This window comes from Perca flavescens, chromosome 4 (genome assembly GCF_004354835.1).
Source record: "Perca flavescens isolate YP-PL-M2 chromosome 4, PFLA_1.0, whole genome shotgun sequence".
Classification (NCBI taxonomy): Eukaryota; Metazoa; Chordata; class Actinopteri; order Perciformes; family Percidae; genus Perca; species Perca flavescens.
The window spans coordinates 7,730,589-7,749,778 of NC_041334.1; the positions used below are offsets into that span (position 1 = coordinate 7,730,589).

Sequence of the window (19,190 nt, forward strand, 5' to 3'; positions counted from 1 at the left end):
TGATGCTGGCTAACTAATCCGGACCAGTGCCTCCTTTCAGCAACCGGGGTTACCGTGAAAAGCAAAGAAACACAAACGGACAGCTTTTATCCTTCCTCCGCCTCCTAGTGGCGGGGTGGTGCATTCAAGGACCCGACGACCAATGGGAAAACTGCAACCTGGTCACAGGTGTGAAGCAGTTCTTTGTCTCACCACCAGTCTGCCTTGCCGTCCTCGTGTTTGAATGCACTTTCTCCATCTTGTGAAGTGGCGGCTTGTAGGAGTTTGGTGAAACTGGCTTTGGGATTCACATGTAGGCCAAGATCCTTTGTCTTGCCTCCCCTGTGTCTCACCAGTCAACTCAATCTGAGCCAAATCACTGTTTAACCAGCTTCTTGGTCCCCAACATGAATAAAGGCGAGAGTAAAACAATTTGATATGTATGTATATATTTCATATGATGTATGTCTAGCTTACAATAGCAGTTTAGCGGTTTCTTCCGTGGCGAGGAGATCAAATTTAGTTTGGAGGGATAATCTTTTATTATACAAGTCTTGGGTGGGACTTACAGAGTATTGACGATCAATTTCTAGAATCTGATCTGTAATTTCAGACAGATTTTTGATTTGTTCCCGATTAGCAGATGCGTTGAAAGAAATAATCTGGCCCCGGATATAAGCTTTTAGGGCTTCCCAAAGAGTGCTTTTAGACACTTCACCGTTATTGTTTGTTGAGATATAAAATTCTATCTGGGCTGAAATGAAGTCAGTAAAGGATTTATCAGACAGTAATATATTATTAAAACGCCAAGTTGGGGACATGTTTTTGCTTTGGAAGGCAAGTTGCAGTAGGTGAGGAGCATGGTCTGATAGGACAATTGCTTCGTAATCACAGTACTTAATTGCAGGGAGAAATTTACTATCGATGATAAAATAGTCTATCCGTGAATATGAGTGATGCACAGGAGAAAAAAAAGAATATGAGCGAGTGACTGGGGTTCTAAATCGCCAGGGGTCCGCCATACTATATTGTTGAAGAAAAGAATTTATTAATTTAGCCGATTTAGTTAATGGTTGAGCTGTCTTAGATGATCTGTCCAATTGGGGATTGAGAACACAATTAAAATTGCCTCCCAGGATCAATCTGTGTGAATTTAAATCAGGAATGGCAGCAAAAACATTTGAGAAAAAGCACTCATCACAGTTTGGAGCATAAATACTAGCCAAAATCAGTGGAACATTGAAGAGATGGCCCGTTACTATAACAAATCTGCCCTGGGGATCAGCAGAGATATGAGTTGAAACAAAAGGGATAGATTTTTATTTTTAAAGGCCAGTTGTTTCTAGGGATGGGCATCGTTTAGATTTTAACGATTCTGATTCCAATTCCGATTCTTCCTTTCGATTCCGGTTCTTATCGTTTCTCGATTCCAATTCTTTGAGTGGTGGAGTTGAAACGGGTCAGATGCTTATTTCACAAATAGGAGGAAAGTTTTATTTTGATTCATAGGTGGGTTGCAGTTTTACAGCTTTTACAACGCAAAATAAAGCCACACTAGATCTCCGCTTACTGTGCTGCACGGCTGCAACACAACAAGTGCCTGGCTGCTACAGAAACCAAAACTTGCGCATATTAAATTTGGAACCTATGATCAGATTTGAAACCAAATCCTCCAAACGATTCCAATAAAGAAACTATTCCGATGGAATCGTAATTTTTGAAACGATTCCAATGGAATCGTAATTTTTGAAACGATTCCGATTAGGAATCGGTTCTCGATGCCCAACCCTAGTTGTTTCATGGATCCAGGATACTATTCATCCTGATAACGTTTCCTTGGCCTTTGGAATTAAAATAGCCCCACATCATCACATACCCTTCACCTAACCAGCTATTATGCTAACTGAAATAAAACCTTGGTTTGGTGAATTTTAATTTCGGAGGGGTTGTCAAAAAGAGATCATCTACCTATTTTTTAAGTTTTTTGATGAAACATGCATGCACACTAAACTGCAGGAGTGTGTTTATTCCTGCAACACCAGCAGTCCTCATCCTGTCATATTGCTTTATACGTCAGCAGACTAATTTGCCTAATCTTCACAGGTCTTTAGACTGCGGTGGAAACGCAGATAACAAGGGGCTGAAGAAACTTAGTGCACTAAAAATAGTTGTGGGGACCATAGAACCTTTGGTCAGAGCTCACATAGTACATGTATTGACATTAGGGCTGTCAATTGATAAAAAATGTAATCAACTTAATCACAGTCATGGGCTGTAATTAATCACAATTAATCGCAAATTTAAAATGCTAGGATTTATTTGTAAACGTGCAGCGTTGAAATAAATAAATTAGGGCTGTCAATCGATAAAAATATTCAATCATGATTAATTGAGACACAATTTAATCGCGCAAATTAATCGCACATTTTTCTGTTCTAAATGTACTTTAAAAAATATACTTCAAGTTTATAATGCTCAAGTGGGATTTGAGACTCGACTGTTGATGGTAACTCAGTTCACATCAACCGTACATGCAAATAACTTTAGTCTTGTGGAGAGAACCATCTGGAAGGGCTTTGAAACTGAACTTGCCATTCAAAAGACCCTTTCAAAGGAAAGGGTCTCCATTTCTGCTCAAGGAGCTCTGTTTCTTTGGGTTTTTTTGGGGTCTTGAGCTTCTTTTTAATGATTATTGAATTAGTTAAAATGTAAGTAATAAAGCCTGTTACTCAGAACAGGAAGTCTCTCTTTAGATGAAATGTGTGGCTCTTAAAAGTGCTTTTTTATTTGTGATTCAGGGTAAGGATTAACCTCTGAAGCCGTAGAGGGTGCAGTGTACACCACATCTATTGTGATCACCGCCTTCTTCATGGTGTGCTCTGTGTTAGGTGCTGGCATCACAGATCACTTTCTCCCTTCAACACACCGCAAGTCTCCTCATAGATCAAACCGAAGATGCGTTTCACTCCGCTGCAGCAAATTAGTCGTGGACAGTGTTGGGAACGTTACTTTAAAAAAGTAAACAGTTACATCATATAACTTATATGACACATATACTTTTAACACCTGCATGTCATACGGTTGACTTCAGCCTGTGTCATAGGTTTTTGTTGTGAGGCAGAAAGATCTAGCTTTTGCTGCTTGGAGGACTTTGCTCCGAGTCCTTCTTTGCTAGCAGATGGCGAGCTATCATCTGTGGTGGAGGTATCGCTGGTTTTGGCCACTAGCTTTGTAGATGCGTGTGTCGTTGTGAGATGCTTCATTAAATTAGAGTTGCTTATAACGGATGTCGACCAAGTCTTCGCTCCTGAACATAATGTACACATGCACGTTCTTGCCTTTGACCACAATTAATTTGAAGTAGTGCATATCTCCACCTTGAAAATGCCAACTTTTCATCGGATTGCTCCTGACTCGCCATCTCTGCCTAATCTGTTTAGCTGTTGTATGTGTTGCGCGTGTGCTGGCATGTGTGTAAAAACACTGGCTCTGATTGGCTACCATGAAACACGACTCTGCCTTAGCCAATCATAAACGCTTACCTCGTTATTAACCCACCTCCTCAGTAGCTGTTAGCAAGGGATGCGTTCGGATTACACAGTTTATTCAATCAATGCATAGTAACGCACCGCATTTAACGTCCAGTAACGTTAACGGCGTTGTAATGACGGGAAAAGTAATTAGATTACCCAGTTACTGGAAAAATAACGCCGTTACCTAACGCCGTTCTTTTAAACGCCGTTATTCCAAACACTGGTCGTGGATGGCGGGTCTGGTGATCCCCTGGATGTTATCACAGAGCACTTTGCGGTTTATGATAGGTATCCCCAAGCATGAATGTACAATGTTACTGCTGCATCGCTTCCTGATTTCCCAAACTAAACTACGGCCCGATGCCCAAATTGTAGAACGTGCGATATTCACACACAATTTCTTTTTTTTATGGCGTTAAAAGAAATTTGCGTTAACTCTATCATAAAGGGGAAATCCATTAACATCCATTTAATTTTGTACCACATGAACACAATATAGGTAAACCTCTATCTCAGACAGCTTGCCTGCTTTAGTAAAGTAATTATTATAGAATACCTGTTTTGGTTTTTGGTTTATCGCCTCTACATATGGGCCTTTTTTTGTAATTGATTGGCAGAGTAGTGGCTGCAGATAGTAATGTATAGTTCATTTTTATCTAGTCTTTATCCTCGATGTTCCACTTCCGGGATTGCTCTGTTGCCGACTTAAATTCCGCTGGATTTCACTCATTTAGGCTTCCTTGGTGTTGGCATTTTAAATTCCGGTCAATTTATGAGGACCTTTTCTCAGATCTCTGCAAGGTAAATCCAGACAGCTAGCTAGACTAACCAACTAAAACAACTTTTGAACGTACTAGTGTTAATTTCGTCAGATGAGACGAGACTAAATATGTTCGTCAGCAACCTTTTTTTTCCATGACTAAGACGAGACGCTGACTAAGACTAAATTAACATGCATTATTGTTGACAAAAAAAGACAAGACTAAAATGTTTTTCATAAAATAAAAACTAAGATAAAATCTCTCTTCATTTTCGTCTACAATCGTCTCTACTTTTCCATCATGAGATAGAATATTCAGCTGTTACTAAGGTTGGGTACCGAGACCCGGTGCTAATACAGCACCGACCGGTGCCTTAATGACCATTATCTACTGGACTGAATAGCAACGCGGATTTCGGTGCCACTTAAATGCCTGCGCTTCTCTCTGATGCTCCTAAACGGACATTAGAGGCAACGGAAACATCGCTGCACGGGACGCTAGTTAATACTACACTTGGCAGCAGGTAACGTTAGCCTACCGTTAGCTAGCAGCTGGATTAAACACGGTTTAAATGTTGACAGCTAAACAGTGTAAAAGTTTGTCTGTATTTCACTGTAGAGGATTCCAACAGGGGGACGTATGATAGTCTGCAGCTGCCGTTGTCTGAAAAACAACACATACAGTATGTTGAGTTCACTTCAAACTCTCCTCGTCAGCCTCGTGCTGCGTTCAATGTTATTGTAACATACCCTTTTCCCATTCAGTGGTTGTTTTTGTTGTTTAACAGGAATTTACTGGTGAAATAAGGAAGAGGCTCGATATTTATAAAACTTTATATAATTTATTTTTATATAACTATTTGACTGAAATGGTTATCAGAAATAATCTTAGAAATAATTTATTTAAAAAAAGACTAAAATGTTTTGACTAAAACTTGACTAAGATATATTGAGTTCTCTTTTGACTAAAACTAGACTAAAATGACAAGACTTAGTCAACTAAAACTTGACTACGATACCTTGAGTTCTCTTTTGACTAAAACTAGACTAAAATGCCGAGACTTTTAGTCGACTAAAACTTGACTAACAAAAAAAGATATGTGAATGACTAAATATGACTAAAACTAACAAGGACATTCGGCACAAGACTAAGACTAAATTAAAAATAGGTGACAAAATTAACACTAGAACGTACACGTTCCACCAAAACAAGTTCCCTACCGAGGCTATTTTGCAGAGGCGCTGTTGCTCCATACGGCGCTTCGCACCACCCAAGACGATTGTGATTGGTTTAAAGAAATGCCAGTAGGGCGCCTGTGTAGCTCACCTGGTAGAGCGTGCGCCCATATATAGAGGTTTACTCCTCAACGCAGCGGCCGCGGGTTTGACTCTGACCTGTGGCCCTTTGCTCATTCCCCCTCTCTCCCCCTTCATGTCTTCAGCTGTCCTAAACAAATAAATTCCTAAAATGCCCAAAAACATAATCTAAAAAAAAAAAAAATGGCAATAAACCAGAGCACGTTTATCTCCCATCCCGGAATGCTGTGTGGACTAGCCAGACCCTCCTCTGCAGCGCTGCGGTGGAGGAAGTTCTGGCAAAGCGACGCTAATGTTTATCTAAATATAAAGTAAACATCAGTCAGTTAATTCAACCTTCCCAAGAGGATGTTTAGTGTTTGTAACTTTTCAAAATTATATCTTGAGAACATTGTTAATCATTGAAGATGATTTACTCTTTTTAAGTAAATTAACCTTTTGGTTAGAGTGAGGTAATTAAATCTTCATTTTAAAATAAAAAATAAAAAACAGTGATGAGAACTGATAGACTTTAACACCAACATACCAATGAAACTTAATTTGCTAATAGTCTGCCTGGGAAGACTGTCCAAATCAAATTATTAATATTTGGGACACACCATGTGTGATTGACTCTATGAAGTTTCCAATAGCTTTTGCTTTTCTCTTAAGAACATATCATCCCCTGAGGCATCTCCTGTTCACAGGGCGGAGTCCATCTCTCCTGAGGTATGTTCCTATCTCTGTGCTATTAATCCTAATTGCTGATGCAAACGTTTAAATTCTACTTACGGCTGACTTGTTCCTCAAATTTGTCTATAATTAATTTTATCCTCTGTTCTTTCTCCACCTTCAGCCATGTCTTCAGACAGACTTTGACATCCCTCGGCCTCAGTTCCCAGACCTGTCACTTCCCTCCAGCTTGGAGAGCCCTGTGGCTGTGACCTCAGATGACTTTTCCCTTCCGGCTGGCCCTTCAGGCCACGATTCCCAGGGCCCATCATCTGTAGGGACCAGTTCCCTTAACCCAGTGTCCTGTCCTTCCTCAGACCTAACCTCCCAAAACAGGGAGCAGGCTTTCAGGACAGAGTTTAACCTCATATACACCTGCTCACCACTCAACGCAAACCTGGGGAACCCTGTGGCCATGGACCGCCACCTCTCCCAGTCAGAAGGTGGCTTTTCCCCAGCAGAGTCCTTTCACAGTTCTGTAAGCGGCCAGGGGCTGCTGGGAGATGTGGGCCCTGGCTCCATGTCACCATACGGCGAGCTTCATTATGGGGGAAGCTACCCAGATAGTTGCACGCCTCCTCATACCAGCAACCCACCACAAAAGAAGAAGGCAAGTTCTCCACATCTTAATGATAAGATTGTGAAAAATGTTTTTTAATCAAGTAGTTTTTCAGCGTTTCATTTGTTCTTCTCAAGCACGAATGACTTTGAGTGTGATATGTCCAAACTGAAAAGCCAAACCTCATGATGTGCTTTTCCCCTTGCTCTGTGTTTGCTCGTTGACTTTGTCTAAAATATCAATTGATCCCTTGTCAGGGGGTCAAATTCAAAAGCAACAGGCATTTAAAAACATATTTAACCATTTTATGTTTTTATCTGAAATGATTACGACTCTGTAGCTTTGACCCTTCCTCCCCCTTCCCTCCCCCCTCCTCTCCCTCAGTCCCCTTCCTCCCCCTCGCTGCTCCTTGACACTTTTTGCCAAGTCTCTCTTCCACTTTTCTTCCAAGGCAGAGGGCCAACCAGCATACCATTAGTCTGCTGACAGGGAAGCCAGATTACCAGGCTATAGCTGTAAGAAGTGAATACAAGCCAGTACAAAATATGGTGAATATTCTCCCTACAACTACATCTTTAGAAGTGTGCATGTAAATATTGTTTCTTTGCATTTGCATACAACACCACCCCATGCTCCGACAGCTCCGTCCTCTCCCCTCCTCCAAACCTACATTGAATTATGACTATAGTTTTGAGCAGCAGTTTTAAGTTATGCCATTTCAGTCAAATTCATTGAAGTGTGTAAGCTTCCTCCATTGCCTTCAACACAAGAGGCCGATGGTTCATGAATTCTCATGATGGTGTCTAGATGAAGCCCATGTCACTACAATCAATGGTCCATCCACCTCTACTAAAAGCGCTATCACAAGGCACCATGGGAAAGTTCCAGCGCTGAGGTTAAATTAAGGATGTATTCATAGTAACATGATTCATCAGAAAATCAGTCTTCACTCTGCAAATGTAATGTTAAACTGCGCTAACATGTTTATGCAGGTCACATCATGTAGTCCTGTAAATGTCAGGGCTGAAATCAATAGCATTAGCCGCTATATGACCAAGTAGTTACAGGAACGTAGTTATAGGAAAAGTCCACTTTTAGTAGCGTTACTACATTTAGTAGATCACTAAGCAGATCTACTAACTACTCTTTCCATTTGCTTTTGCACTCTCCAAGTGGCCATAAGGACTATAGGAGGGGTAAGGGAGTGATGCAAGCACGGCAACGGTCTTTATAGTGTTAAGCCCGCAGGGCACGCTTGTGGAGTTTAACTCTGAAAAGACAGTTAACCACAGGTTCCCGTTAATGTTAAGATGGACATGTGTTGTGATATTTAAACAAACGAACCGTCAACGGCGAAATAAAAGCCTCTTATTTACGAGAACGGTCTGAGAGACCTCCAGCTGACAGCGGGGTCTCTGAGCATGACTGTCCAAGCGACGAGCTAGCAGCTGGGGCAGGCGCCTGCTGGCCGTCGCCTCACTTCATGGAGCTTCTCAACTCCGAAAACTTTTAAGCAAATTGTCAATTCGGCATTAATTTTCGCAAGACTGCCTAAATTTGAAATCTAAACAGTTCATTTTTCGCCTAAAACATTGTCAGAAGTGAATTTAGTGATCCAATATAATAAGATAGAATAAGATGGCAAAAATTGTTAAAATTGTCCCGTTGTTGGTCTGTCTGTACTGGAAACCTGACCCTCGTTGACCTAGGTCCCTATGCTGAAAAGGGAACAGCAAAAAGACCCTGCTCTGAAGTAGGAGCTGAAAGAGTTACAGGAACTGCGGCCATAGGAACTTGAAAATCCCCAAATTTTGTCCGGCAGACAGTTGGAACACAAGAAAAAAAGGGTTCTAGGAATTTTATGTTCTAGGAACTGCAAAAATCCCTCCGGTTGGAAAGCGGCTAATGTTGGCTCAGAACTCAGCATATGTCAGACAGGCCGCTAGATTTTCTGAGTGAAGATAGCTCAACCGTAAAATACCTGTAGATATACCACTAGATATTTTAAAAGAACAAATATCAATCCTCCTTACAAAGTGTCCAGTATTAAGATTCTCACTTGCCAAGCAGCTAAAGTAAATTAGTGGTTTAGATTAATCCAGCCAACATTACTGATATACATTTTTCAACTGTACTTAATTTTTGTAAATAGAATCACAGCCTTTGAGAGATTCAGACAGATTTAGAGTTGTTAATAAGAATCTACTCACTCTTTTATGTGTAGAATTGGGTCTAAAATTTAGCCCAAGTGACTCAGAAACTATGGTTTATTGCAATCTAAATGTTACTTTTATAGCTCCAGCCATTGGTTATATCAGTTATGATAACATTATACTCACCTTAGTAATTGCTGAGATCTTGAGATGTCACTGAAAATGGGCACTGGACACTAGCAGTAAACAAGCCAATAGATGAGCCATATTATCTTAACTACTATATTTGGGTAAAACCAATGTGAGTACACCTGAAATGTTTCCAATACTCCTTATAGCAATAATGTTTCACTAACCTACTGGATGTTTGTCTCATCTCAACAATTGCTTTTTATCGTTCACAATGTTATAAAAAACAGTGATGGCAACAGCTATAAAAAAGTGCAATTAACCATAGTTTTCCTTTTAAATGTGTTTTAAGGTTAACTGGAACAGGCAAGCTTTTTGACACAAAACTATAGCTTTGGTTTGACCTGATTTGTAAGAAGCTTTAACAACATACAAATACTGTATTTATATCCGATGCATGTAAAAAGTACTCAAAAAAAGCTACTGGCAAGTCTAGCAGGACACTTATAGTATTGTGTCCACTGAGGACATCATTGATATTTGATGCTTGGTGGTTATTTCAGACCCTGACTTCCAGTCCTTATGACAACACAGCTGCCTTCTGCAGTTTCCCCTTTATGTAATATTATGTTATTGCAATAAGATCCGTCAGATGTCAGTATCTGACTGTGTGGTCATCATCCCACCCCCCTGCCTCTTTCATATACCCACCTCCCTACTCCCACAATGCTGTTGTGTGTCATGATGACATTAAGCTGGGATGAGTGCTCTCATTCATTGTTTAAGCGTAACTCTCACCAAAATGCAACCTAGGATATTTTTGTGAATGTACCCGAGTCAAACTTTTGTTTAAAAGCATAATTAGGACAGAAAGGCCACTTTTAAGATTGACCATATTTTTGTTTTTGGTCAAATGGCCTTTTGAATGGGAGTGCTAGGGGCACTACTATAATAGCATCAAAAGGCTCAACACAACATGAAACTTTGCTCAAAGTATCACCAGGGCATCACACATGAACTCGAGAATACGGTAAATCTTAAAAGTGGCGCTTCCGTCCTAATTATGCTTTTAAACGAAAGTTTGACTCGGGTATATTCACAAAAACACCCTAGGTTGCATTTCGTAGTAACGCTTTAATAGTTGAAGTGTGTGTATATGTTGTGTGTGTGCTTGAACTTTCTGTGGAAGTTGATATGAGTGTTTGTGTAGTTGTTTCAGCGTGGTTGCATCTGGCGTGGTGCGTTTAAAGTTGCCTGCTCTTTCATCAAAGCTGTATGTTACTAACATTCAGAACACACAGTAATCTACAGTACAAGCCTTTCTCATGACTACGAGTGTGTTAATGGAATGGAACAAAAAAAGAGATTCATACAGTGTCATTTCATTTCATGTCAAAGGTGATTTCCATGGTGATTGAGGTGTTTTTCTTTTTTTTGTATTGATTAGTTGTAAATACTGTTTCCAGGTGAGTCCTCTCTGGTGTGGTGCATGCAGTCTGCCCATCACTTAGTGCAGTTTTGGTGAATGATGCGATTCAGTCAGCGGCGCAGTATCAGTGTAAATTACATTAAGTTGTATGTTAAACATTTACATCAGACCGTGTGTCAGTCCTTGAACAACAGGTATTTAATAGCACCTCTCCTCCCTCTGCTGCCTCAGGTGTCTTTGCTGGAGTACCGCAAGAGGAAACAGGGCAGCGGCCGCGACTCAGACCCAGCCGGCAGCAGCTCGTCTCTGGGTGGTACCCCCACCAGGCCTGGCTCCCACTACAGCCAGGATTCCCATCATCCCCATTGCCATCAGCAGATGCAGCCCCCGGCCTCCCAACACAGCTCCTTCTCTTCCTCAGCACACACTTTCTCCATCCCACAAATAGAGGAGGTCAGTCCTCCAGACCAGCAGGGCTCTTCAGTGCAGTCCAGACGCCAGGACAGCAACAACCAGTGGTGAGAAGTCCAGTTTTGCTGATTTAAATCCAGCTCTGTGTCATGGTAGTGTGGGCAATATGTGGCTGCAGTGCACGGAGCTCCAAGCAGCTGATGTCTGCCAAATTCTGCTCTGGTGACGCATCGTCCTCTTAGATCCTAATAGCCACACACTATTAAAGGGGTGATAGAATGCAAAACCGATTTTACCCTGTCATAGTTGAATAACGACAGTTTGGTGGGTAAATAGGACATACATAGAAGCTCAAAGTCCCACTGACACCCCTTTACTATGAAAATTTCATATTTTGAAACTGCCGCTGAAAACGGGCGAATCCCAACAAAGCTGGAAGTTGACGTCAACCTCCCAAAAACCGGAACCTTTGTCAGCCCATGGGTGTATTAAGAGAACGGTCACGCCCCAACATTTACATAGGCTACACAACTGACCTGAGATCAGGTAGTCTTCTGAATCTAGCTAGGTCATGCAGATCTCTGCTATTCCAATACAAAATTCACTTCTGAAACTTTTCTATGCGAGAAATCAACTATGTAAGGCTCAAATATGGGCCGTTTTACATAAATGGATGGCTAATTGCAAATTTTGTCCGACTGTGTGTCGGAGTTCAGCGCCGGTGCTGCCTGTGTTGTTGCCTCGCCGCCTGGCCTGCCTTCCTTCACACACCCCGGCCTGCTCTGAGGTACTTGGAGCTCCGTCACGACTGGCAGCCCACAGCACTCCATACCCGCTCAAAGTCACCGGTTTTAGTATAATGGACTACTAAACGCTGGTGCTCTGACAGAGCTCCAGGGCCTGCAGCTCCCCTCTTCCTGCTAGCTAAATGCCCGGTGTGTGTGAGTGAGAGCACGGTCAGCGAGCTTGTTACGCCAGCAATCTGTTACCACAGGTTCCAGTTAATCTTTTAATGTGTGTAATTATAATGTGTTGAGTTATTTAAACAAACGATTGGGGAAATAAACGCTGCTTGTCCGCGAGTCTCATTGATAGAGCCTGCGGCTGGATGTAGCTCTATCAATGAGAGCTGGCTCCTCCTAGAATTCCTCTGAAATTCACAAATATTCATTAACTTGAAATCGGACACTGTGTTAGCTTTATAAGACATTTAGGGAGATCTTGTATAAGTGGCGTGATGAAATTCAAACTGTAAATATACAGAAATTACGCCAGAAATTAAGCTAACTATCCGTGATTTGTAGCTAGCTACACATAGCTAGGATTGAAGGGACAGTCATAGCTAACAAAACCCCCACTGTTCACAAAAATTCATTACTTTGAAATCGGACACCGTTGTTAGCTTTATAAGACATTTAGGGAGATCTTGTATAAGTGGCGTGATGAAATTCAAACTGTAAATATACGGAAATTACGCCAAAAATGAAGCTAACTATCCGTGATTTGTAGCTAGCTACACATAGCTAGGATTGAAGGGACAGTCATAGCTAACAAAACCCCCACTGTTCACAAAAATTCATTACTTTGAAATCGGACACCGTTGTTAGCTTTATAAGACATTTAGGGAGATCTTGTATAAGTGGCGTGATGAAATTCAAACTGTAAATATACGGAAATTACGCCAAAAATGAAGCTAACTATCCGTGATTTGTAGCTAGCTACACATAGCTAGGGTTGAAGGGACAGTCATAGATAACGAAACCCCCACTGTTCACAAAAATTCATTAACTTGAAATCGGACACCGTTGTTAGCTTTATAAGACCTTTAGAGATATGTTGTATAAGTGGCGTGACAAAATTCAAACTGTAAATATAGCTAGTTATGCTGACAGCCAGCCAAGATTAACTGGAACTGTTGTAAGAGATTGCTGGTGTAACAAGCTCGCTGACCGCGCTATCACTCTCACACACGGGCCATTTAGCTAGCAGGAAGACGGGGGCTGCAGGCCGGGATCTGTGGAGGAAGGCAGGCTGTGCAGCGAGGCAGCAACACAGGCAGCACCGGCAGCTGAACTCCGACACACAGTCTTACCAAATTTGCAATAAGCCATCAATTTTCGTAAAACGTCCCATATTTGAGCTTTATATAGTTGATTTCTCGCTTAAAAAAGTCTCAGAAGTGAATTTAATAACGTAATAGCCCGACAAACAATGTATAACTTTGCAATGAGACCTGCTGTCGAGTCTCCCATGTGTTTCTATGTAGTTTCCTCAAACCAATCAGCGCGTAGCTCATTCTGAATATTCATGAGCATACCATATTTGGAAGAAGCCATATTCACAGGGTAGTTAAGGGCCTAATAAAATAGCATTCGGGCAATTTTCAGCCCTACCAATGTTACATACCCAATTAGGAGACCTTAAGGAGCAGTGTAAAATACCCTATATAATCATTCTATCACCCCTTTAATCTGCACACACTGCCCACACAAAGATGACACAGAGCTGGATTGAAATTGGCAAAGTACCCCTACTTGTAACTCACACACATCTCGACTCAGCCGTGTGCGTGGAGCTCGGTCATCGGCATGTGAATAGAGATGTAAATACAGGGGGCTGGGTTTTTGATCTAAATATGACATATTTTACTACGTGTCACATAAGGCTGAGCAATTTTATCGATTCTGCGATATAAATTGATATTTTATTCCCCAAGAAAGTATCGATTTTTATGCCGCGAGTATCGATACATAAGTCCCATTCAAATCCCCCGTGTTTACCCCCGTTCGCATTGCAGGAAGAGCGATTTGGTCAGCCAGCCGCTAGTGTCGCTGTAGAGCAGCCAACGTCAACTGGCGACCCGCCGCCGAAGCTTTTAGTCTGGCCCGCAGAATAATCATGAATTCACAAAATGTAAAGAGGAAAAACTGTGTTCTGTTATTTATCATTTCAAGCATTTAGAGCAAAAACCCAGCCCCCTGTATTTACATCTCTATTCACATGCCGATGACCGAGCTCCACGCACACGGCTGAGTCGAGATGTGTGTGAGTTAAAACACACACACAGCATGAGCCGAGATGTGTGTGCGTTAAAGGTTAAAACACGCAGCACCTGACTGGGAACGATACAGAGTTACCAACGGCCGCTGGGGCAGATGAACTCACGCTGGTCTCTTTTCTGTAAATAGGCTACAATTAAACCTTCGTGAGTAGAAAGTCAATACTTATCAATGCACTCACCTGTGTAGACCGGCATAAACATGTAGAAAGCGATATTTCAATCTGCTCTCTCTGCTCAGTACACCGTGCTGTTTTACGCAAACACAGCTCTACTCTGCAAATAGCGAATTTTTACAAACAAGCTAAAACAAAAGCTGTCTGTTTGTAGTTTGTAGTTTATCTTAGGTTGCCGGGAATCTGGACATTTTGACAAATTCTTGTAAACCTCACTGCAGGCTGAACACACCAAACTCTCCGCTAGAGCGGACAATCTGGAGCTACTTAATATGCACGTGAATGACGCGATCGTTATGTTCGAGTGATGATGATGATTCTGGTTGTATTATTTTGCAACATCATCGTTTCATTGCAAATGAGGCATACATGACGAGTGCATAGCCTGCTTATCAGTCATTCATCATTAAAGCTGGGCTTTTGGCTTTTCCACGTCAACTTTTTGCTTCAGCCTCTTTGACTGTGACATGTTTACCTGACAACAGCCTTTCTTTTTGCAAGCATTTTCCACCAATCAGGATGCTGCATACTACAATAATTTTTCCATAATCACAGACTTTAACCATCACTCCTCAGTGAACTGCCTCCTAGTCTGAGATCTTTTTCTAGTTAAAGAGCCAGTTATCATTAGGGAGTTTCCATGTTTTTTAGGAGTTTGCTCACACTAATACAAAAAAAAAAAAAAAAAAAATAGCATTAATTCAGTAAGAAAGTGAAAAAGAATAGGCGTATTAGTTATAAATTCATTTTATTTTCTTTATTTGAAAGTCCGACCGCCACAGTGCTTAGAAAAATTCTGAAAAAAATGTAGTTGATGATCCCTGCTGTAGACTCTCTGTCCAGTCAGAGACATATATTGTGTAATTGATGTTTTCAGTTCAATTCATTAAATCCAAGTAAATGGAACACTCACAAGATGTCACCAAAATCACTCGGTCCCCTTTAAATCTTTCAGAAAATGATGTAAGTGTATCGAATTATATCGAATCGAATCGTTGGCTGAATATTGTGATATATATCGTATTGTGAGCTGAATATCGTGTATCGTATCGTGAGATTAGTGTATCGCTACAGCCCTAGTGTCACATCACCTGGAAGTCTTTTAAAGCTGTCTGATATTATGTTCAGGATTTGGTCCTGATCAGAGTTTGCAAATAACATTTAAATTTGTATTTTTCTAAGGATGGTCCCCACTACTGTTGAACGTTTAAGGGAAGGGGGGGTCCTGGAGCGAGTGCTAAGAAGCATCAAGATGGAGCGGATTCACAAGAGGAGTGATGGCTCTACAGAGAAGGAATCTGGTATGACGACATTAGAAACTTTAGGAATCCCTGCAGAAAAACCTGGTTGACAAAGCCACAAAAAAAAAAAAAAATAATAATTTGTATTAATAACTATAGATATACTGTAAGTAAACATATTTTTCTTCTATCTTCGTGCTTTAACTTCCCTGATTTTCTAGTGCTGGATTTGAACCCTCTCTCTGTTTTCAGATGCAGATCGATATGAGATGCAGGCAGCGTCCATGGCTTCTCCCATGAAGAGTCCACACGGATACAGTCCCTCTGTGTACTCACTCCAGGTAGCCAGTGGCCAGTGAATGATAACATTTAAGTTGGTTTTCAATGCATTTTGGCAGCATTTTCATTTAAAATTAATGTGTTAGCCAATGCCAATCCAATGCTGCATTTAAATCCTATAGAATTAATTAGCATTTTCTGACCTATAACATTTTATAACATGCTAATAATTGAGTTGGAATCCTGCATTTTTTAACATTGTGTATATAACTAAATAACACAAAAGTATGTAATAAAAGGTTTAGAATTTAGCACTATTTTTAATATTCATTGATTCTAGTCCCACAAACACAAGAAGATAAATATTTATTCACTTTGTAAATTAAACTAATTGTTAATTCGTACCTGTAATAGTGTTAATACTTGCATTTTGTAACCATGGGAATGTTTCAGACCAATACCTTGTTTTCCACATAACAATAAATACAGCGTTAGAAATATGCCACACTAAATATTGAGTGGGTGTGTTTTGTGTGTGTTCAGTCATCAGAAAGCCACCGGCAGACAGACAGCCCGTCGTTCCTCCAGCAAACCTCCAACTCTCCATTCCGGGGTTCCTACAGTCCCTCATCAGGCCAGAGCTTTTACACACGCCTCTCCACCTCTCACCCTGAAGTGTTGCAGGACCACCCTCCATCCTCCTACCCCAGTGGCACCCCCACCTCCTCCTTAGACTCCAGGCCGCCAGCGTGCTCTCTAAACCAGCAAAGTGGCAGCAGTAACTTGGACGGAGGTCATGGCTACAGCAGCCCCTTAAAAGCGAGCCTTTTGAACAGCAGCAGCCTGGTAGGGACTCCCACCCCGGGACACAGGGCCCATGGGCAGACTAAGATAGACTCGGGCGCCCATGCCTCCAGAGAGTGTCAACAGCAGGTGTCTCGCAGTCTGAAGTCCGGCAGCCCGGGCCAGGCGGCGCTGCAGGCTGGCTCCAGGTTGCTGTCGGCCACTGGACCGACACACTACCCACAGCGAGGGACAAGCCTCAGTCAGTTCCAGCACTCCCCCCTTCAGGGACCTGGAGTAAGGACACAGTCAGGAAGCTTTTAGGACATTTGTGTGTGTGTGTGTGTGTGTGTGTGTGTGTGTGTGTGTGTGTGTGTGTGTGTGTGTGTGTGTGTGTGCGTAAGCGGTGCGTAAGCGGTGTGTATGAAGCTGGGTACCCCCTTAAAGCTGCGTTGAAATGGGGAGCAGGGAGTTTGGGGAGGGGAATGTACAGACCTAAGAGGAGCAAGGACTTCTTTAAGAATTTCTCCGTTTTTTTTTTTTTCTGTCTCTCTCTTTTCTGGAAAAAAAATAATCAAATGACCACATTCTGCACAAAGCTAGTCTTTGACTTTGGACATCATTACAGAATCAGTGGAAAAAGCGTTTGGGATGACATTCTAAAAAAAACAAGAAATCACATGTAACTTGAAATTTTCCCGTTTTTCCTCATGTGCCGGACTGTGCAAACAGGCTCTATAATGTCGGAAAGTAAAACTTTCCACACAAATGTCTGTACAAAGTTATTAAAAGCCGTACCTCTCGCCATGGTACCCAGGTTGGATAAATGCATATGTAACTGAAAGCAAGAATTGTTTTATTTTTTTATTTTATTTTTGTCAATGTTACTTTTTTGATTTGGCAAGGGGCCGAGTCTGTGCTGCAGTAAATAAGTGTTTGATTAGGAAATGATGCAATTAGAAAGGTGGGGAGGAGGGGTTCTCCCTGGATAGGATCATTCCATGTGATTGCCAGCTTCCGTGTTCTCTCACTAAACATGACAACAGCCCTTTTTTCTTGAGGTTCTCAGTTGGTTCCAATGTTCTGTTTTGTTTTGGTTCTTTTCTGTTCTCTCATCCCCACTGAACTGTTTTGATTTCACATTAGGACTACTTCGCTGTAAACCTCTGATATTGTACTTGAGACATACAAGTCTTATGATTCATGGTGCTGCATTCTTGTTTTTCCAATAAATTTGAAATCCAGTTATGTTCCCCACATATGGCTGCATTCATCTTGTCATATAAATAAGTTTTATTTTTCTCCAAATTCATATTAATCATATATTATAGTGATGGGATGCAGGAACAAAATAAGAGAATAATCCAACTTTAATTCTGAGTAAAAATGTTGGTTTGAATGTTTTTTTCCTTCAGAATTTCTTTAAATATATATGTCTGTTTTGTTTTTGGTTTTTTTTACCAATCCTTGCATTCCGTATGACACCAATAAAACCACGAAAGGGATCTCGAAGGAGTGTTTGGATTGTTTATAAAACTTAGATTAAAAAAAGCTGCTATATTCTCCTGTGAGAGCTGCTTCTCTTTCCACAAAATGCTGTATTTTTATTTTTCCTCAAAAACTGACTTGAAAGAGATGTTTTCCTGGAGACATCAAACCTACGTTTAGCTGACAACTGGGCGGCAGCAGGAGTCTCCTTCTCCTCCCTCTGAGACTTTTATTCTGAACCGGCTGTTTGTGTGGAAGACTTCAAGGACCGAGGGCCCGGTCATGAGACTGGACCCCACCCACCATTTCCCCTTCCTCCCCCCCCAGTCCATTAACACACATAAAGGTACTCATGTTACATGAATGTTTGACTGACTGAAAACAAAGTTGTGACCCAAAATTAACCAGCACCTTAAAATGTAAGAAGTAAAGCCTAAAAGAAAACCTAGGACATCCTAAGTATGATTGATATGATGTGTACTTGTATGGAAAGAAATGTGATATACACTTATATGGAGAAAATGTAGTACACTAAATTTATCGCATGATTAATGTTTTCAGGGTCTGAGTGACCAACTTTTTCAGATGGTAGGAAGTTAACCATTGGTTCTGTTCCTCCAAAAACCAGACACTGCATTCTCTTTTTGTTTTGTAAAGATCATACTGTTGGTTTTGTTTTATTTTTGCATAGATCATAGTAGTAACCATTTCAATTGTTCCCCTCAAAAAGGGTTAAGAAGCAAGAGATGTAATGCATTTTGATAATAAAATCATGATGGTAATGTATTTTTAAAACTACCATTGTGATGTGTCATTGAGGGACTCCCTTTTTGTTTTGCACGTCACATCAGTCCAAGCGAGGAAGAAAATGGTATTTCGTGTTTTATTTACTTTTACAGTGTAACTTTATTATTGTGACAGGCGCTTTATTTTCCCAGATTTGTTTTGGTAGTACAATGGACCCTAGGATGCATGCAAACCTTTTTTACTTTGAGAAGTACTTAAACAATATTGTCCTCTGGAGGCCTGAATGCAAATTAAGTGCAAAAATAAGTGTTTATAGGAACGTCTGCTAAGAAACCACCGTAATACTGTTTAAGTGAAGAAACCGCCTGAACGCAAGTTAAGGGCATAAAGAAATGTTTAGAGGAACTTTTGTTAAGAAACCTGTAAAGATGTTCAAG

At 41.0% G+C, this 19,190-nt stretch overlaps 1 protein-coding gene across 5 annotated transcripts in view; it reads left to right on the top strand.

Moving 5' to 3' along the window:
- The window catches only part of setd5 (SET domain containing 5), a 68,139-nt gene extending 50,116 nt beyond the window's left edge, over window positions 1-18,023 (top strand). For 3 of the 5 annotated variants that reach the window (XM_028575001.1, XM_028575002.1, XM_028575003.1), the window contains exons 19-25: window positions 6,241-6,297; window positions 6,425-6,910; window positions 7,315-7,407; window positions 10,802-11,088; window positions 15,398-15,516; window positions 15,709-15,797; window positions 16,279-18,023. In XM_028575001.1, the coding sequence (XP_028430802.1) occupies window positions 6,241-6,297; window positions 6,425-6,910; window positions 7,315-7,407; window positions 10,802-11,088; window positions 15,398-15,516; window positions 15,709-15,797; window positions 16,279-16,842 (1,695 nt within the window). In that variant the 3' untranslated portion in view covers window positions 16,843-18,023. The remainder of the gene's footprint in view (window positions 1-6,240; window positions 6,298-6,424; window positions 6,911-7,314; window positions 7,408-10,801; window positions 11,089-15,397; window positions 15,517-15,708; window positions 15,798-16,278) is intronic. The other 2 variants (XM_028575004.1, XM_028575005.1) reach the window with 1 other exon arrangement.
- The last annotated feature ends 1,167 nt before the right edge of the window (window positions 18,024-19,190 follow it).